The sequence below is a fragment of the Scomber scombrus genome, chromosome 2, assembly GCF_963691925.1.
Source record: "Scomber scombrus chromosome 2, fScoSco1.1, whole genome shotgun sequence".
Lineage (NCBI taxonomy): Eukaryota > Metazoa > Chordata > Actinopteri > Scombriformes > Scombridae > Scomber > Scomber scombrus.
In genome coordinates, this window is record NC_084971.1 from 10414718 (window position 1) to 10436490 (window position 21773).

Sequence of the window (21773 nt, forward strand, 5' to 3'; positions counted from 1 at the left end):
CCTTGTGGCTTCATGGATACCATTCCTCTAGAAAGGGAGGATTAGGGCTAACACATTTGTTTTTCTCACCGGAGGGGAGGAAATCGTATAGAGAGAGAGAGAGAGAGAGAATCACATCCTTAGTTGTCTCTTTGAGGTTTTGTGTGTGTGTGTGTGTGTGTTTGTGTGTACGTGAATGTGCGTGCGTGCGTGCATGTGCAGTTTATAAATCCTTACTTCAGCATTCTGTGTTAACAGTGTGTGAACTATGTATTGTTTTTGATATGGTACCGAGCTAAAACTTGACTCCCACCGCAATGTCCTTGGCACCTGTTAACTGTGACCAAGTGTGTGCGTATGTGTGTGTGCGCACGAGACTGAGTGTGTATGTGTCTTTATGTCTTTGTTTGTACTGTTATCCATTTGATGCCATATTGATATCTTAAGTAAAACAGTGATTGGCAATGTCATTGTGATCTTTATAATGTTTTAAAAAATGGTCCTTTTTTTTGTTAGTTTTTTTGTTGTTTTTGCTGCTACTGATGATTTTTTAAAAAAATTCTATAGTGGACTTAAATTCGCACAATTAACACAAAACATTTGAATTAATGCTATTTTCAGTGACTGTTAAGTTGTTTTTGCACTTTTTATTTTATTTGACCTTTTTTGTTTTGTATGGACTTTTTTTGTTTTGTTTTTGTTATTGTTTTTGTTTTTAAACCTCACCCATATGATATGTCTTGACCCTAATGTCAGTGTTTGTCATACTGTGTTGCACTGTGAAATTAAGTGTCTTTGACTGGCAAAAATATCCCAATACTAAATGGCAAATAAAAACAACTTTGTGAAACTGCGACTAATCCGCACTTTTACAATGACTAACCTTGCCATTTTGCTGTGTGTGTGTGTGTGTGTGTGTGTGTGTGTGTGTGTGTGTGTGTGTGTGTGTGTGTGTTTGTTTGTGTTTGTGTTTGTGTGTGTGTGTGTGTGTGTGTGTGTGTGTGTGTGTGTGTGTGTGTGTGTGTGTGTGTGTGTGTGTGTGTGTGTGTGTGTGTAGATGTAGATGTAGATGTGTGAGAACCTGCATGATTACCTCTTTTGGGGTTTTCTTTTGCCTATGAGCATGTTTTGGATAGTTAGACGTGTGCACAGCAGGAAGTGCAAATTAATTTTTGTTCCAGAGGTTTTGTAGCCTGCCCCAGCCTACTTTGTGTGCATGCTCTGTGCCTGCGTTTTCACTCTGTGTGTGTGTGTGTGTGTATGTGTGTGTGCGCGCGCGCGTGCGTGCGTGCGCGCATGGTCGTGAATGTTCTACGCATATTTCAGAGTAATATAATTTCCCTTTACGCACCAACACACCACCTCAATACACAACAAGAGGAAAGCACAGTATACTTAAAAAGAAATAAGAGCTAGGACACTGCCAAAGAGCAATAGCCACTAAAATAGAATTTTAAAAAAATAGACCATCACTAACTAGAGACAAGCTGCTATTAGTATTCAATACATGCTTGATGATGAAAGTACAGGCACCCGAGGGCTTTTATGTTTAATCACAGAATAAGATTTTGCCAGCAAAATAGATTACAGGGATCTATATTTTTTCATTGATATTCTGCAAATATTTCCTAGCGTGTAGACGGATGTCAGCACTACCTTGACTGTGAACATTCAGATAATCAAATCAATCAATAATCACTTCAAATAGGAGACAATCTGAACCCCAGCCTACTTCTACGTCCACAGTCTCTTAGTTCAAAGCTTGTACGAGAACATGTTTTGGGTTGCTTTTTCATTTTAGTGTTTTGTTGTTGTTTTTTTTTAAACCTATGTAACATATGTTTTTAGTTTCGCTGTTAGTTTTTGTAATGGAAAGACCAGTGTACATTTTCTTTGGCTGATACTGTAGTAGTCTGCTTAAGTGACAGATTCATGAGTACAGTGAGCTGGAAAGAAAGGAGAGCTTACTGAACAGGTGCCAGACAGATGGGAACAGAGGAGGGATGAAAGGAGATAAAGAAGAAGTGGGTTTTTTTTTTTAAAGAATATGTTGTTTATACATAATAAAGAGCATGATATTATTGCAGTTTGGCGAGAAGACTTTGCTACCTTTTGTTTTTCAGTGAATTACTTTCGCCAGCCATGTTCCCCCCCCTTTTTTTAGGGTGGCAATGGAAATAAAATGCTTTTGAGTCTATGATATGATTTATAGTTTGTGTGTAAAATCTCTTGGAAATCTAGCTGGATTGTGGATTCTTGAAATAAATCGTATCATGCATGTTAAAGGCTGGATGTTAGTTGCCAGTCTGGTGTCTTTTGTGAGAAAAAGAAGGGTCAGAGTGCTACATTCTTAACAAAAAAAAAAAAAAACAGCTGTAAGTGACATCTGCATTACATCCTGTCTCTGTTTGTCCACATATTGAACATACTGAATAACAAGCTTATTTCTACACAGACAAACAACCACATCCTCAAATTACACCTCAAATATTCCAGTGTGTTTGTGTGTGTAGGTGTTGACTGGACTCTATATACAGTATGCTCAGTACCAACTGATTTATCACTGCTGTCCACATTTTGAAATATTACAGTTTCTTTCCAAAACTGAGCTGCCAGCTCCAGCACGTCCTCTCATTTCCAGGAATGGGATATCACCGAATCCAAATTATTCAAAAATCACCATCAGGGGCAGACTGGACAAAGAAATTAGCTTCATGTGTGTGAGTCAGAAAGAGGCTAACATACTGAGTTTTCTGTCAGTCTCTACTGTGGAGAGTGCAGTGATGGAAATGTTTAAAGATCTCCTCCAAACATATATTAAGATATGGCGAGGGGGGGGGGGGGGACATAAAATGTCTCCTACTTCATTGTAAAGTTCATTCTCTGTTGGTGCAATGGAGGATTGAAGTTTCCACATCAAGTTTGTGTAAATTGAATATTGGACCAGAATTGTCTCCAAACTCGTTATGTGTCACAAATCATGCTCATAGGCCCCCCCCCTTAAACTTCAATGAGCTCAAAGAAACTTTCCACTTTTAGCAGATGATGTGAAAACAGCCTTCATGTGTCAAACTATGCACATACATCAAACATTCAACTGTAGGAACAAGAAGAAAAGCTAAATTTTGAGTGGAGGGGAATTTAAAAATGATTGAGATCCAAATGCATGAGTTGCCTATGAACCACCCTGTGATGTCTAGAAGAAACAGATTTAGACAACAGAGGACGATTCTATTTGATTAAATACATTTAACTAAAGCTAAAAGTCTCAGCTACCTTTAGTGGAAAAATCACAATAAAAGTCAGATCTCCTGTCTTCTAAATATCTAAGAATGATATAAGAAAAATAAGTGAATCGACCTTCCAAAAATAAGTTTAAAAAAAAGTCAAGTAAAAACTTTTGACGTAGCTGTAAATGGTGCAGCTGTAAATGGAGTCCAAAAATCTATGCAAGTTATTTTTCCTTCAGTGGTAAGTGAATTCATTGTTGTGAATGCAGATCAAATGAGCAACACGCAGTCGTAGAGGAAAAAATCTGGATATTTGTAGACCCTTAGTAGGACCAAAAATGTTCCTGCCTCATTATACTCACTCACAGCATCCTGTTATCTGTGTAACAGCTCTGAATACTGCAAAGCTTTCCTTTGATACATTTTTCTGTCAGTGCCTGAGATGTTTCTTTTTTTAATGTGCATTCTTTCCATATTTCCAGGAACAGGGACTCCTTTTCAGTTATGTCAAAGCCAGAAATAGATTTTCCCCATTATGCCAAAAATCTCCCACAAACCGCAGGCTGACTATCTGATTCATCTCCAGACCATAATTACAGGCTTTTGTTACATTGCAGATCATCTTTTCATCCCTACCTTGACAATACTTGTTTACCCTGAAGCTTGGGGTGGAGTTGGGGAAAAGTGAGTTCAGGAAAATCCCTGAATTGAGGCTTGGCTGACTGTTCTACTTCCTCCATGCTAATGTATTACTGTGTCGCCCTGATATTCAGATTAATGTACAAAGCAGCAAACATCATCACAGAGAAACAGAGAGTGTGCAAGTTTCTGGTAATGGGATTGTCATGACCCTGTTTAGTTTAGCAGATTATGACCAAAAAACTGCATCAAACATGTTGAGTGAGATACAACTTTAGGATGCAGGAACTGAGATTATATCTGAATAATGCACTTATTGTGCATTTATAGCCACTGTATGAACTGGCTTTTCCTGTTTTATAGGTGTCTTATTTGGCCTTTTGTTCATATCCCCAATAGATGTACTGGCATTCTCTCAGAAAGGGAGAGATTCCCCTTAATGGCACTTCCTAGTGGTCAAAATATGCATTGAGAAGAGCAGGCATGATATAATATGAAGTTCAAACTCTATTTAGTATACAGTGACAAATTTAGACTTTCATGTGCTAGTTGAAATCCTACCTTTGTCTTCCTTTAGTGCCAGATTAGTGATGCCCAAGTGCTCTTCAGAAAGATTTAGAAGGTCCTTATCTTATCTCTTTAGATTCAAGCATTAAAAAATAAAAAATAAATTCTGGCAGTTTATACATATTCTGTAAGTTTATTTCACATTGTGAGAAGTTTCAAACCAGCATATTTGAGAGAAAATTCCTCAAAAAGCTACACTAAAGTGATCAGAGGGTCTACAGTTTTTTTTTAATTACCTGGTCAAACCATCTGTCATTTGAATATTTTCCTTCACAGAAATCACCCTAACATTTAAGAGAAGCACTGAGGTGATCCAACGTACATATATTTAATAACTTAGCCTCTCCCGTTTCATCTGTATTTACATTTAAAGGTGCATGCTATGTTAAACGGACAAACAAAAAGTGGATAGAGAGACGACTATTGCAGGATGCCGCTCTGATGAGCTCATCGGAAATTGAAAAGACATTAAACTGATACTTCAAAAAAAATTAAATATACTTAAATTGCAGCAAAAAAAAAGCATATCCACAGCAACGGCCCGAATTCAGACACATGCCGACAACATCACTGATACAGAAACAGGAGTGCATAAAGGCTGCAACAGACTCATCGTTAGTAGGCCTACTCGTGACTCTGATATTATGTGAAAAAAGGCGAAACACTGACAACGCACCATTTGACCATTGATAAGTCTCTCAATAGCCAGTCTGTCTGTCATTAATGTCTTTGATTAATGCAGTGCTGAATACGATTCATGACACACGTCTTTGTCCTTACAGATAAAGTAAGCAACTAGAGAATACTATTCCATATCTTAAAATATATTTTGTTGTACACAGAATAGAATTTAAATTATTGCTATAAATGTGACGGCCTGCTCCTCCTTCACATTACTCTACATGTTTTCACGCCTCAGCAAATTAGAGATTAGAAGATCACAATATTACTCTTCAATCAATGCACTACTTCTCTGTTTTTTTCTCCTCTGCAGTCAGAAATTACTGAAGATCTCCTGTTTCTTGCTCCAGTCCATAGGGGGTGCTTTTTTCTTGTTGCGGCTGGCGAGGGCCTTTTGTTTGGCCTCAGCAGCTGTAGGACTCAGACGCAGGCCGACGTCCACGAACGGGTCCGAAACACGCCTGTCGTCCTCATCAGGGACCTACAGTACACACAGACCCGTATTTTATTTACACACTCCCCACCTTCTCATTTTCTGATTGTTTCGTCTGCTTTTCTCTGCCTCGCAACTCTTCTCTCACCTGGATGCTCATGTCCGAGCTGCTGACCTCTGACTGGGTGGTGGAACTTCTTGAGGACTGGGATGCTGAGCTCCCTTTGGCCCGTGATTTTGGGGATGCATTTGTGATCGGGGATTCTGTCAGTGTGACATTTATGACTGGTGGATCTGTGGCAGGGAGGTCAGTGGTTGGAGAGGGCGTGGGTGAGCTGCTTTCTGTGGTTAATTCGTCCACATAGATCTCTGTAGGAGAGTAAACAGAAACATGAAACACACTGCCTGGGGAGTACAGAGAGTTGTGTGTGTGTGTGTGTGTGTGTGTGTGTGTGTGTGTGTGTGTGTGTGTGTGTGTGTGTGTGTGTGTGTGTGTGTGTGTGTGTGTGTGTGTGTGTGCGCTATTTGACCTTTGACATGGCTGGGGGTGGGTATGATCCCAAGTCTTTGGAAGAGCTCGTCGGTCTCCTGGTCGACCACTAGGAGGTGCACTTCGTCCCCTCCTGCCCTGATGAGTGCCACTACCTCTGAGTGCCTCAGGCCTTCTATGCTCACACCGTTAACCTGAGGCAGAAAAAAAGAGGAGGCGTCACATGAGACAGAATGTCAGATGTCGAAAAAATGGAGATGGAACAGATCGGAAGAAGAGTATTAATAGTAGTGGCAATGAAAGAGAGAAAAGATGCAGAGAGAGGACCTTTAATGAGACAGGGCAGAGACTAGGAAGTAGCCCTTACACAACATGACCAGCAGGAGTTATGTCTGGCATCAGAGGACAAAAACAGATAGAATCTGTGATTTGAATAGAAGCAAATTGAAATTTGCATGAACTCCCTTCGTGCCTCCAAACTTTTCCTCTAAACAAAATTTAACTGTGCACCTCATACAAATGGAAATGGAGACAAAGTCCCTCTCATTCAATCATACATGTGTGAACCTCTGGTGCACATACAAGCACACATACATGTCACATGCATAAAAAGGCAAAAACACCAGCCCATCTTCCACTCATCCATTTAAGATTATCCAGTGTGGTATTTTCTTTCTCTCCCCCTTTAAACAACACCTCTCTCTCCCACCCACTCTAAATCAGACTCCAGCTAATGTGCTGTAATCCAATCACACCTCAAATCAGTGCGCAGAGCTGGTAAATGTAGGGGGGCGATGGCATTGTTTTTCCCATTAGATCACTAAAATTCATTCAGATGCATCAACTCTGCATATTCAACCTACTCCCTTTATTTAAAAGTGTTGTACCTCAACTAGTCTGTCTCCAGGCTTGATGCCTGAGCTCTCAGCAGCCGATCCGGGGTCCACAGATCGTATAAATTGTCCTCTCTTTGTCTTATCGCTGTGCAGGTTGAAGCCGTAGCCGTCTTCCCTCTTAACCAGATGACACAGACGGGGAAGGAGCTCAGCTGTTGGCTCCGGTGAGGACTCCATCTGCAGCTGTAATGAGAAATTAGGCAATAGCGAATTTTAGAATGACATCTTTACAGAATATTGGAGAAAGTGGCATGCAGAAATTGTTTGGCATACTTGAGTTACCAATTCATTACCTGTAAAATCTAAATCCATCTGTAATAAATCCTATTTCTATGAGGGTCATAATGTAAGAAGTATTGATCTTAATGAAGATTCCAGTGATTTATGATGTTTTAGCCCATTTACAACAAATCACATACAGCACACTCTATATCACAGCTATCCATATCCATAGTAAAATAATGCTGTCATATTCTAGATTATTCCCGCTTTTCCAGGTAAGCCATTCATTTCAATGATATAAAACTCAATTAACAGATGTTGCGTTATCCATCACAATGACCATAAATCATCACGGAGTATGCAGTTTGAGTCCAGCACTGCAAAACTCAATGCAGACTTTATGTTAATTTTTCTTTTCTAACAGCATGAAAAATACATCCAAAAATGGTAAGTATATTGCGTGCATTTGAAATATGTTAACACTGTAATTAAGCTGTTAAAACATGGCCTTCACAAAGAGAGATTTATTACAGGCTGCTGCGGTCTGTCAGCTAGGGCTCTGCAATCATTCAGTTTCATATGTAAATTTTGAACAATATAAAAATCAGTGATTTCAAGCAAATTGTGATTTTAAACAAACACACTAGTTCTTAAGGTTTTTGTTTGACATGTTTGAAAAATATTGTCTGATGTAACATCTACTTTGTTATTGTATGTGTAATTTCATATACATCTTCATTTTTGTGACATACAGTATATGTACTGAAAAATAATTATATAGATATTGAGATAGTGATTTCAGCCACACACACACACACACACACACACACACACACACACACACACACACACACACACACACACACACACACACACACACACACACACACACACAGAAAGTGTGTCTGTTTGGTTGTGTGCATGTTTCTATGTATAATAATGTGCAGAGTGCGTCCCTGTCTGCCAGCCAGGATGGGTACATCTTGGCAACAGATTGCCATGGTGACATGTCAGGTCGCTGTGGTGACAGGTCACCATGCCTCTTCCCTAAATCCCTATTTATGTTGCTGGCCTGTTTACTGGGCTATATTTGTCATGTCGGCCCAAATTGCATGCATGCACGCACATACACACTAAGGATGCACACCAAACTGACCTGGAAATATCTAAGCTTATCTATTTGTGGACTTCTGCATTTCCCCACAGAGAGAGGACAGCCAAGTTGTGAAAATACTAGTCAAGTAATTTAGTACTGAAACAATTAGTCAATCTAGAGTATTACTTGGGTGACTGACAGAATATTAATCAGCAACTATTTTGATAATCAATTCATCTTTGATTTTTCAAGCAGAGCTGTCAAACATTTACAGGTTCCAGTTGCTGAAAGGTGAGGATTTACTGATTATTTGTTTCATATCATTGTAAATAAGTCGAACATCCTCATGTTTTTGACTTGGTGGACAAAACAAGTAATTTTAAATGGTCTATAAAATTGTAATAGACCTTTTTCACTTTCCTCTGACACTTAATAGACCAAACAACTAACTGATTGATTAAGAAAGTAGCATGTTACATATTAACCAATAATGAAAATAATAGTCAGATGTGTTTTAATACCTCTCAATTAATATCTTACCATATGGTTCTAAATGCAGAAATTTCTCCTGCTTTCTGTTTTCATTTCCTCTGTAAAATAGTTTTTCGTGTCTTATTTTTTGTCACGTTCTCTTTTAACACGTCAAATGCTACAGCAGGAAATAATTAATGTTTGTTCTCAACTTTTTGAGAATATCAACCTTGATGAAAGAGTTCAGAGGAAGTGATTCATTTGTGTGTGTGATTGAGCCAGTCTGTTGCGTGGCTTTGATAGCAGCCAACACTGTGGTTATGTAAGAACAGTGTGTATTGGCATCTGCTGCCATAATAACATCATGTAACAATGAAAACCTGTCTGTATTTACATGTACTATGATGTTAATGTCAGTCACAAGATGAATGGCACAGAAGTGGAGAGATGAAGAGAGACAGACTGTGTGTGCGTGTTTAGGAGTGTGTGCGTGTCTCTTCTGTTTGTTGAAAAGCACAGGGTGCTGGTCTGGGATTAATATGCCGTAATAGTTTCTCCAATCAGACTTGCTGAGTTAGTAGCAAAAAAAATCACTCACATAGATGACACTCATTGGAAATGTCTAGAAATTGATGCTGTCATATGATCAATATATTTGAATAGAAATGGCCCAAATGAATGTCTAACAAACAAAAGAAAGAGACCAAGTGCTCAATTAGTGTACACTTAATTTTCTAAATGCTCTTAAAAGATTTTTGAAAAACTGATCAGCAAATGACTCTTCTTTGGTAGAAAAGAGGCATATCAAAGGCCTATATTTTGTCAGATACATTAACAGCAAAACCACAGACCATGTGTGACCTCAAAAGGTAGAGGGGATGGAAATGTCGAAACCTGCACAATATCATGCAATAAAAAAAATCCATAACATATAAAGTTAAGTTTTGGTTGAAGTAGTCAGATCATATTTGGAGCTATTGTTGGTGGTGATGTAATAGATATGCAGTATGTTGTGCAGGTGCTACTGTTATTGCATACTAAGAGAGCCAAGATGACGAGCCAAGGGGCAGCCTGTATTTATGCTGCCTTCGGCTAAACAGATGGTGGTTTGACGTGAGCCGCCGGTCCCGAGCATCCTGGTCTACTTTGTTTAGAGCCCAAACACTAAGCTCAATCTCAAACAGTCAGTTCCCGGTTATTTCAGCAACCAGGATGACATTAAGACATCACAGTGATGTTTGGCTGGCACTTTTGGAAATTTAGTTTTTTCGCTGCATCGCACTCACTAATTCAGGAATCAGTGTTTATTTGTCAATCAGTGTCATTTATAAAACCCTGAAAGAAAATCAAAAATATAACTAACCCTGATCCACCTTTTTTAGCTGTAAGGTCAGAGGTATGCAAAGTCCTGCAGTAGGGGAGTGAGGCATTATGTGCCTCAAGCCCAAAATAAACTACACAAATAGATAAACCATACCTGTGCAAAAGGTTTGATTATGCAACATTGCTAATCCCTCCCATGTCTCCTTGGTCCGGCAGACACTGAAAGCCTGCTTTCATTAAAACCCACTCAAACCAAAGTCAAGCAGACTAGACGAGCGATTAAAATCTGAACCCACACTAAACAGTTGGATGTGATCACTATCTGCAAAAAGCCAACTGTTTAAGGAAGAACTTTCAAGTGAAAGACATCTCAGATTCTTACTTCTCACACAAAAGACTAGAGGTTTAACCTTTGACTGTTTTTGTCACTCTTTTCATGATAAGTCCTACTGTATCTGACTGCATAAAGCCTTGTATACAACTCAGAATAACACCGGGGGGAAGAAAGTTTAAGGTAAATTCAACTCTCAAGTTGAAGTGAAGTGGGAACACAGTTTACACCTCCACCCAGTGCATACGCTAATACACTATCTTTCAACAATAGTCATTCAGTTTGACTACACAATAGCCCCAGTGCTGAATGTTTTTGCAGGAAACATGGTCGGTTCAGCTAGGTTTAGTCTCCGGTGTCTGCAGCTGAATGTGCGAAGTATTAACACTCAATATGCACAAACAGGCAGCTTTCTTTACAGACAATGCCCATTTGTAATGATAACACCTCCTAGAGACTACAGTGGCTTGTAAACTGATGTGAACGTAGGTTCAGATCATATTAAGCAGGTGTTTGGGTGACAGGGAAAGTTAAATACAGGGCGTGTGAGCCAGCAATGGATGTACTGTTGCACTGTAGGGATAGACTGTGAGAATTCCTTTTAAACTTGCTCTAATTACACTGTTATTTACTGTTTAATTTGTATTCCCTGCTGACTACGTTTTTACTATCTAATTTTGACTAAAAAAAGGAGCAACTGTGGGAAAGATCATGCAACCGTGAAGCTGTAAACGAATTCTGCGGAATGAAACGTTAAAATACTGAATTCAAACCCCATTTATATCCTTTAAAGCAAGACAACATTTTACTTGCAAACCAAGAAATCCAAGTAATGAGTGAAACTACTTGGATTTCTTTCACTCTCTGTTTTGTGGCCTCAATTCATTCTTCTTTTTCCCTCCGGTCTGCCTCTCTTGCTCCTGTTTTCTCTCTCTCTCTCTTTTTTTTTGTTTTGTTTTTTGGTCCCACCTGTTCAGAGAAGTTGCCAGACTCCTTCTATAAAGTTGCTGCTTTGAGACTGAATCCAACCAGCAGGCAAACCAAATGCTCAAGTCCAGATTAGTGCTCAGGTGACATCAGATCAAAGAGTGTAAGCTCAGCATTGCACACACTCTTAACACAGTAACACACTGGCTTGCTGCTGGTGGCCAGAGTGAACAACCCATGTCGACTTTTCATAAATACTCATCTAATCCATAAAAGCCCTCTAAATGTTTTGTCATGTTTTGAAGTGAAATGGTGCTATCAGTTTATATCCAGCAGTAAATGAACCTTAAAGAAGAAGTCTCAAATATTGATGTCCACCCTTACCTCTGAGTCTGTTGCTGTGCTTGATGTCACTGAGGATCTATTGACCTTGCCCTGTGTGCTCATGTGAGTGGGGGAGTCTGCATCCGGAGGGTGACATGAGTATGTGTGGTTGGGTGGCAGGGGTGAACTCTCTCTGGGTAAGGGAGAAGCAGAAGGGGTGGCCCTGGGTGAGGGGCGCGGGGAGAGGGTCCCCATCTCAATGGCCAGGGCCTCGGTGCAGGCCAGGTCACAGCTGCGGAGGTAGTCATCCGTCTCTCTGTCCACCACCAGCAGCCGGGTGCGGTGGTCCACCTCCCGGATACGGCTCACCACCTGCAGAGAGGAGGAAGAGAGGAGTTTAAGACAGGTTAAAATGATTTGTGTGGTGCCTGTTGTTCCACTGAACTGGCCTGTACATAACACACTTTTAGCATGACAAAGACTCCCAGTGATTCCCATTACACATTGACCCATTTTGGTAACCCCCCCTCCTACTCCTCAGGCAAGGGAAAAGTGGTCTAACAGGTACAGAACTCATTGTTTGTACCTCAGAGAGATTATGTACCACTGTTGTCCCCACTCTACCACGCAAGTGCCTGGATGTAATTAAAAATATTTATGAATTGAGCCATAACTCACTAGATGGTGCGGATCCTTTTCCACATTCTCCCCGTTCACCTCCACCACTCGGTCACCGGGTCGCAGCCCAGCCAGGTCGGCTGAGGAGCCGGGCTCCACTTTTCGGATGAACTGCCCGCCTTTATTCCGCTCTCCGTGCAGGTGAAACCCATAGCCGCGCTCTCCTTTGGTCAGGAAACACAGCCTGGGTCTCAGCTCGCTCTCCATCCCAGCAAGTCAATAGGAGAAAACAGGTCAAAGTGTCTCAGGTGAATAAACGTGCGCTTGGTCCAAGAGCGTTGGAAAGTCGCAGGCTCTTAATCCAACATATGACTGCGCGCTCCAGTGACTGAAAGATAATCATCATTTAGCATGATGCGAGTCCATAAATAATCTACAATTGTTCAGAGAGCACAACAAAAACTAGGCTAAAACTAATAAGTTTTTAATCCATCATGCAAAAGCCAGGGGCGCAAGTATTGACGCGCAAAAAATGTCCACAGTGTGCGTAAATCAGTGGCCAAAAACCACCGACAGAGACTAATTCCCGTCCATCGGAGGAATAATCCAAGAGATCAGAGATTAGAAAGCTGCTCCTAGCACGTAACACTTAATTCTCCTCGTCAGTGAGGCGTGTGTCCTCCTGTCCGGCCCGGTGTGAAAGTGAAGAGGCGTCAACAACAGATGCCACTACGTCCCCTTCAGCGCACACCTGACGACGACGCACATCTGAGCTGTGCTGGCAGGAAACTCCAGCCTTAAATAGTGGCTAATAAGGAATAAAGCTGTTACTTTGAAGAAACGTGAATTGTTAGGGGGATGAAACTAGTCAGTTTGCTTTTATCACAGTCTCTCTAGAGAGGCAGAGGCTCAGGTGGTGAAGGTAAAACCAGGAGGTGACAGTGATCTGTGAACGGAAATCTTCCTTATCCGCCCTCTATCCTTATCTTATCTTCTATCTCTAGATCTTCACCGGCGATCAATATAGGGACGGTTGCATCAAAGGGTCTGTATGTTACATGGAACGCACTCTTTCCTCGTGTTTGCAGTAACATAGGCTTAACATGCATTTACAAAGGAATCACTTAAGTAATTCAGAACAACCAAACCTGAGGGTGTGTGTTTGTAATACTGTATGCGAGACAGTGACTTTGAGACAACCACTTATTAAAATCATCCACGAGGCAAATATTTTTCAAGACAACATATTAATTGCCCTACAGCTGGATTTTTTCGCTTCATGTCACCTGTGACAGTAATAATCAAATCTGCTTATGTGCCTTTTAGAAATAAATCAGATCCCCATACAAGAGTCGAAATATTAAAATACTACCTCTGGGCCTCTACTGTCAAGCTGCCCTTAAGCAAAGAACTAATCTGCACAGAGGTCAATAGTAATTGCCAGCTCAGTACAAATTTGTATAATTGTGTGAATGTGATTGCTCTATAAAACAGTCATTATTAGTGCTAAACAACTGCTTTATTTATTTAGTTTTTTTGTAACTTGGATAATTCACTTAGCTGTGAATCAGCCTTCTATTAGAATGAAAAAACAAACAAACAGTCAACTAATAATTAATAACAGTGAACAAACAAAGCTAAAGCATACAACCACAAACATGAACATGGCTAACATTTTACAGTGGGTTTAGTCCACTGTTTTTTTTTCTAATGGGCTTTTTTTCACAGCAAACATTTGGACATAAACACATGAACAATGACTCTGTTGCATTTAAGTGTTCCAGTGAGTCTTGATACTGGGCAAATATGGCAGAACCAGAAGGGACACACCTAACAGGATGCAGCTGTTATTGTTATTAACTACACCTGTGCTTTTTTGTGCTATAACACACCTATTAAGTCATGAGGAAGTATTACAAAGCAAGCCGGCACCACACCAGTGTGCAGTGAGAATGACTTTATGGTAAATAATTAGCTTATTGTATAAGGGTGTAGTGCATAAATATACCAAAACTGAACAAGTACCTATGTTTAAGTGGACAATTTGTATATAAATATTATATCATCAAGTATATTCATGTTGTACTACATTTTTAGCCATAACCTGCAGGCTGGCAGTTTAAATTAATGAATGTATTTATGAACAGATGCTGTGTTTGAACTTTGTTTTTTGTCAGTTAACTTAATGATACCTTTTTTCTTCAATTCTATGGCCTAATTTTACATTTAAATACTAATTAAATTAACTCTGACCAGTCCAGCTGGTGGAAATTCAGGGTTCAGTGTCTTTCTTAAGTACATTTCGACATGCAGACTGGAGTAGCTGGGGATTGAACTACTGATCTTTCGTTTAGTGGATGACACTGGTCCGCCTCTGAGCCACAGCTGCCCCGAAAGAAATGTGTCCTTGTTATTTTTTCCTCACAAATTCTGTCCTCTGGATTTAAAGGCAATCTTAAAACATGACATTCACATCTAGTTCCAGTGCATTATGTTTTTATTTTGTAAAAAGAAAATAACTATCGGTACAAAAATATTTAATCTCACTTAAAGTGTAAAAAGGTGTCATTATAGTGTTAAATAAAATAAAGTGATGGAAATGACTGCAAACATCATAAACCGTATTGACATCAATGTTTAGCTTAAATGCGTATTTTCATCTTGTGTGCGTACATTGTTCTTGCTCAACGTTTGGTCACAGCTCCAAGACTTAATGTTACAACTTAAAGGTACCCTGTGGAGGTTTTGACCATGAGTAGTGCAGTGTTTTCATTAGTAGGCAGTGAAAACAGAAAGTTGGCAAACATAGATGTTAAAGATTCAACAAAACAAAAATCAGCTCTTCATGTGTTGTATGAGTATTGAAATGCATTCAACCTGTTTGTTGGACCTCATGGATGCAAACAGTGCATTTTGGTGAGTAACATTGAATATAAACATAACTTTGTTCACAAGAAAACTCCACAAGGCTCCTTTAATCAATGGTTAATGCGTTTTTTTCCTTCTGTGTGTGGTGGGGGAAACAGGTGTGGGCAGTGGCTCCTCTTTTATCCTCTCGTCTTTGACAGCAGATCCAGGTTCAGTTTTTGCTTTGAAGGAAGAAGTTGGACTTGGAGAGCGTGGGGATCCAGCTTTAGGCCTCTTAGTGGGAGAGGTCTTGTGGGCGGACGGGCAGCTGTGCTGGTTCAGACACATAGAGCAGAGAGGGTTGATGGGTAGACAAACCTGCTGTCCAAACCCCACGAGCAGCCAGTTGATCTCACTCCACAGCTCCCTGCAACAGAGGGTCAGAGGAACATCACAAGCCGACTTTGAATCATCAGCTGCTGGGTCATGGAAAATGACAGAGAAATGTTAATTTTTGTATATCATCGTCATCATCATTTTCACCACACTTGGATGCAACAAGCCACACAGTAACATCTCACAGTCTTCTTAATTATCATTTATAATAGCTGCCTCCTGTATTTTTGTTTGTTGGTCCTTGTTTATCAAGATGTACGGGTCAGCAGTGTATCAGTCATGCTATTACCTGGGTAACCACTCCTCCAGGGCCTTGCGTGTTTCCTCCGGGTTCTTGGTCGGCTTCTTGAGCCACTCCAGCCTGTTAGAGATGCGATGCACATGTGTGTCCACACCTAAACAAAGACCAACGACACAGATCAAAAACACTGAAAACTTGTGAAAAATGTAAAATGTGATGTGGATTCACTTTGTTGTACACACCTATCCTTCTTACAACACTGCAGATATACAATAACATGTCTATTTCCACTTAAGTTGGGTAGCTGTTTTTTTACTTCCGTTTCCGTTGAATTCATAATTTATTAGTTTTTATTCCATTTGATGTGAAAGTGTTCATGAGTGCTTTCAGTGTGTCCCCCCACCTATACCGGACACCTGGTTCCAGGCAATGCCCATAGCCAGGTGAGCCATCTTGGGTCCAACTCCTGACAGGCGGACCAGCCCCTCCACGCTGTCCGGGATGTCGCCTCCAAACTCCTTCTGCAGCATGGCCGACGTCAGCTTCAGAAACTTCACCTTATTCTAGAGAGTAGACGGTGAAAAAGCCAGGTGAGATGCATTAAAATAAAAAATGAAAGTGTGAATAGGTGGAAGCATCGTGGCTCGTAAGCTGATTTCAACGATGTTCAGTGATTTAACAGACAGTGAGATCTTTGGTGTTACCCTCCAGAAGCCGACAGGGTAGATGAGTTTTCCCAACGTCTCATCATCGGTAGCGAGTATGTTTTCCACAGTGCAGCCGTGAGCTCGGAGCTTCTGCATAGCCGCTGCTGTCACCTGGTCCTTTGTCTGACTGGACAGCATGAGTGACACCAATACCTGGAAACGTCTCACCTGTCCCCAGAAAGGAAACAAAACAGGTAACAATACAGAATAATTACACCAAAAAAAAACCTCAAAACTAAACCACACCTACGTGTGCAGGAGCTTCTGTGTCGTAGCATTTCTCTGCTCCCATGCTGTCTACAGGTGCGTCACGGCTGCTCCTCATCTCACGAATAAATCCTAACTGTTTCCTCCACTCAGGCGGCTCCCAGCGCTCTGTCTTCACCGGCAAAACGGCATCATCGTTGTCATATTCCAACTTTACCTGCCTCCTCCTTCGGTGAGGTGACGATAGCGGGACAGCGTTGGATTCTGTTTTTGGCTGCAGAGCGGTGTGTTGGAGGAGTTCATGGCAACCACCTGAATGAGTACAGAGACAAGGGAATGAGAGGAACCTGAAGGAGCCACACTTAGTCTTCATGAAAAGACAATACACTACAATATGTGGACACCTTAACATATGTAGTTATTCAAATCATGGGCATTACTCTGCTGCTATAACTGCCAATTTCCTGGAGAGTCAATAGGGAAACAGTTTATGGATATAACAGATAGATGATGAGATCAGTTATTGACTAATCCAGTGAATGAAATACCTGACAAATCAGAGAACTTCATCACAGTGAAGCAGAACTCCTGTAAACCAGTATTACCACTAATCAAAGGATGAGCAATGGACTGCTGGACATGTCAAAGGAATAGCTGAAGTGACATAAACTAGGCAGAGGTTGCAGTGGTGTTCCAGTTCATCCCAAAAGAGTTGGATGAAGTTGAACTCAGGAGAAAAAAAACCCTCTTTCTTTATGGACCTGCTTTGTGCACGCCAGCACTGTCATTTTTAAAAGAGAAATGGGTTATTCAAACTGGAAGCACACACTTTGCTAAAACAGTGTGTCACAAAATATATCCAAAAGCTACAAGATGATTAACAGGAGAGGAAAGTAGAAAAAAGTCATTTTCTGCTACACAATATGTTCATTTTTTCCTTGAGTCTTTTCTTTTTTCAACTGAAGGAACAGGAAGAGAAACACATTTTTGAGTGGAGGGAGAGTGTTTGTGATTACTCTTGCAGGACACATGAAGCCTGCATGTGTGTATATATATATATATATATATATATATATATATATATATATATATATATATATATATATATATATATATATATATATATATATATATATCATCTGAAAGATATTAAATCAGCCTAGTTTAGAGTCACCTGTATATCTGTGGATGTGGTGTTTTTACTCCTCAGATGCGAGAGTGACAGAGTGAATATGCACAAGTCAGAACAACCATAACAACTCTGCCAGCCAATACACAGACTGAATAACATATGTGATAACCTGGTTAAATGACTGACAGATATATCTAAATAGTCGGCCCGTATCTGTGCTCCGTACACATTACCCGTGGATAAGGGGGCCGAGGAGGGTCTTTGCTCAGAGATCCTCGCCTCCTCCTCCTCCTCCTTCGCCTTCACCGCCACGGAGGAATGCGGAGCCTCGTCCCTCCGACTGTTGGTAAGTTTGGACCCGAGAGAGGCCGTAGGTGTGCAGCCGGCTGTCAGGTTAGCTCTCCGGGTGACTCTGGCTCTGCTGTGCATGAAATAAGGAGAGGTCATTTTAAAATAGGGGGCTGCGGTACAGACCCGCGTGCAGCAGAGGACGGGAAGCATTGAAAATGAAAACGAAGTCGGTTTCTCATTCGTCGTTTTCTGGTCACGAGAGGGTCAGAGAAGTTTAACCAGCTTTTTATATAAATACATGAAAAAACTATTTCAAACTAATATTTACTACATATATAAAACCGAATTATGACAGAGAGACTTATGTTTTTTAAGGCCTTCTCATAATTATGACAAAAAATATATATAATGTTATTTATTCATGTTGATAAAAAGAGAGCAGAACCAATAAAGCGTTAAAACAACTAGTTTAAAACCCCCAAAGGCCTCATGACATTTACACATCTGCATAATATGATTTTAAATATATCTGTAAGTTCTTTCTTACATTTGACATTTTGACATGTCAAAGCAGGAAGCGCACAGATGCAATTGATAACGGTAATGATGGCATGAATGATGAAGTTCGTGACCCAGGGTATAATGCATGATGGTTCACCATTAAGTCTTCCTTTAACGGAGCTATTGTTAATGCTATCAGCTCCACCGGTGCTCTTCCTGCTGGGAAAAGTCACATGTCTGCTATCAGCAAAAAATACATCCATGTATCAGCTGTAGTGTTTAACATGTTGCATGCAACTCTTGTATGAAGATGAGATATCCCCCAAGGAAGACCTTGATGAAAAGAAAAAAACCCAAGTCTTTACAAAAACATAGATATTGAAATAGAATTAAATAACACTGATCTTTTAAACTTTTCTGCAAATTTCAATGACTTTATATACATGTCTATGTCATATCTACAGGATGGTGAAGCGTATGTTCTACTAATTAGTTTCTTCCTGACCACAAAAGGCAAAGCTTATGCCAACCAAAAGGCAAATTCAAAGTGCTTTACATAAAACATAAAAGGCATCAAAGCAGAATGTAAAAGCAACACAAGGTAATATAAAAAGACATTTAAATACAATTAAAATGTGTTAAATTGAAAATAAAGATAAGCTTAAATAGAATAAGACCAATAAAACAAGAGAGTAAAAGTTAAAGTGCACTGTAAGAAATAGAAAAGTCTTCAGCTTTAAATGAAAAGAACTGAGATTTGCTGCAGACCTGCAGATATCTTGGAGTTTATTCCAGATATGTGGAGCATAAAAACTCAAAGCTGTTTAGTTTTAACTCTGGGAACAGAAAGCAGACCTGTCCCAGAAGACCTGAGAGATCTGGATTGTTCATGACATAGCAGAAGATCAGATATATATTTTGGCCCTAAACCATTCAGTGCTTTATAAACCAGCAACAGTATTTTAAAGTCTATTCTTTGACAGACAGGGTGTCAGTGTAAAGATCTGAGAACTGGAGTGATTAGATCCACTTTCTCGGTCTAAGTGAAGACCCAAACAGCAGCGCTCTGAATCAGCTGAAGCTGTCTGAATCGATCTTTTTAGAGAGACCTTTAAAGACACTGTTAGAGAAGCAGAGTCTACTGAAGATTAACAAATGACATGTTCCTTTTCCCTGCCCTATTTTAAATGTCCTATGTCAGTCGTGCACATCTGCATCTCAGTCTAGATATGATTGTTTCCGGCCTCTGCATGTACACTTTATAACATAGACCACTCTATGAATATTACAACCACACTGTCCTGTTTCTCATCCTCCTATTCTCCATTTTATGCTTAATAAAAGACATTATCCATTGTTAGAACAAACCTTCTGGTTAGTATTTGCAGCCTGTTTTGCTAAGCAGTTTCATCACTATCACATCATATTACTGAAGTCCCTCCATATTCTTTCCCACTCTGTGGAGGTGAGTGAAACCCCGAAGTCATCTTCCCTGTTTCAAACAAATTCTCGATCATCACAGATTGAGATGAATGTCAACGGATGGGTCTGATTTTAGACATGCACCCACTTTCAAAGGCCTCATTGTTAAAATAACACCATTTGCATATACCGACGAGCTGTCATCAGACCTCTCAATGACCTGAAGGTTGAGTTATTTATGTCTTTGTTATTAGAGTGTTCATTATGGTACTTTCCTCCTCCTTTCAGTCAAGCGATAACACAAAATCTACCATCAGTCCAGGAAATATTCAAGAAGGCACTTGAAAGGTTTAACTTTCCATCCAAACGGTTTGTTTCTCACATTGATGCTTCAGTGTTTTATGTATGATTATCCCAGTCCAGCGTCAAAGCTGAATTAAAGGACAGGTTCCCAATTTTTCAAGTCTGTCTTAAAATAACAGTCAGGTGTCCACTGAAAGAGGTTTTCCTCACTGTAATTATTCCTCCTGTTCATACTGATTATTAAAAGATTCCCTTCAAATGTGCTTTCAGTGTAAGTGATGGAGGACAAAATCCACAGTGTGTCCACACACTCATTTAAAAGTTGACCTCAAGTTTATATGAGGCATCGGCAGTCTGGGTTAGTCTTATCGAGTGGGTATCTGACACTAACAGTCTTTTTAGCACCAAATTCTCTCTTTGTGTTTCCCTGCTGAGCTGTGGTGGAAGTATAGTAACAAAAAGAGGGACTTTGGCACTAAAAAGACTGTAATGTTGAAATGTATATTCAGATAAATATTTAAGTATATGTTAGCACAGAAGGAGGACTTAAATGTACCACTTAAATGTAAGTGCATTATGAAAGGGTCTTCAAATGGTCAGAATGAACTGGAAAAATAATTACAGCAAGAAACAACAGTTTCAGTCTTCATTTGGGTAACTGAATGCTGTTTGACGACACTTGGAAAATGGTAAACCTGTCCTTTAGGTAAAGCCATAACGTTACAAGGCCTTCTTCCTGTTACCCAATAGCGCCACTCACAGGCAGTTTGACGACAGTGCAGCTTGTGATCCAACAGCAAACTAACTTCAGCATGTTTATACGGTTGTTAGCCACAGTTGGGTAAAGGGTCAGTTTCACTCTATAGTTGCGTTACTGTCAACATTTTACCGACTGCTGGCAAACAGAAGAGTGACTAAGTCGTTTGTGGAAATTATTACTCATTTATTTATACATCCCAGAAAATCAACAAACAAACAAACAAACTTAGCTTACGTTGGGTTTAGCTTGCATAAAACTACATTTCCCACTACAGACCGGGGCCAAACGTGTTTTTGTAGGAAGTGTCCGTGTTAAAGCATTAGCGAGTCATCCGGTTGCAGTAGGATGGCCTAGGATGGCAACGGAAATTTCCGCGAAGATCCGCCTTACTCTGTCCATAATTGGCTGACCCTGATATTCTTACCCTGACCCCGACCAATGTTTCTTCTTTAAATATCACAGGGGTTTAATTCATTCTTTAATAAACAATTTTATATGGAGAATAAAATGCAGTATATAACAAGTCACAACTGGTAAGAACTTAATAAGCTGCTGTGAATGTGAAGATGCCTTAAGTGTATTTATTTTCATTATGTGCATGAGCTATTCATTTTTATTTATCTAGGTATCTATTTAATTTATTGCCAATATATCCTTGCTGTTTTGAATCTGTTTTTTTTTTTGTTTTTTTTAGTTTTGAGGAATGCAAAAATCACTAGAAATTATATTGTGTTACAAA

The 21773-nt window shown here is 39.9% G+C and overlaps 2 protein-coding genes across 3 annotated transcripts; both read right to left on the reverse strand.

Moving 5' to 3' along the window:
* Nucleotides 1-5409: 5409 nt before the first annotated feature.
* LOC133996959 (Na(+)/H(+) exchange regulatory cofactor NHE-RF2-like) lies at nucleotides 5410-12494 on the reverse strand. Its single transcript, XM_062436481.1, has 6 exons — nucleotides 12288-12494; nucleotides 11670-11981; nucleotides 6907-7092; nucleotides 6060-6213; nucleotides 5678-5898; nucleotides 5410-5577 (listed from the first exon to the last, which is right to left on the reverse strand). The coding sequence occupies exons 1-6, from the start codon at nucleotides 12492-12494 to the stop codon at nucleotides 5410-5412; spliced, it is 1248 nt and encodes a 415-aa protein (XP_062292465.1).
* Nucleotides 12495-14727: 2233 nt separating this feature from the next.
* nthl1 (nth-like DNA glycosylase 1) lies at nucleotides 14728-18244 on the reverse strand. Of its 2 annotated transcripts, none has more exons than XM_062425436.1 (6): nucleotides 17991-18244; nucleotides 16669-16937; nucleotides 16416-16586; nucleotides 16115-16274; nucleotides 15760-15865; nucleotides 14728-15501 (listed from the first exon to the last, which is right to left on the reverse strand). In XM_062425436.1, the coding sequence occupies exons 1-6, from the start codon at nucleotides 18202-18204 to the stop codon at nucleotides 15213-15215; spliced, it is 1209 nt and encodes a 402-aa protein (XP_062281420.1). In that variant the 5' UTR covers nucleotides 18205-18244; the 3' UTR covers nucleotides 14728-15212. The 2 variants fall into 2 exon arrangements, with proteins under 2 accessions (XP_062281420.1, XP_062281428.1); XM_062425444.1 differs by having other exon boundaries at nucleotides 17984-18091.
* Nucleotides 18245-21773: the final 3529 nt, after the last annotated feature.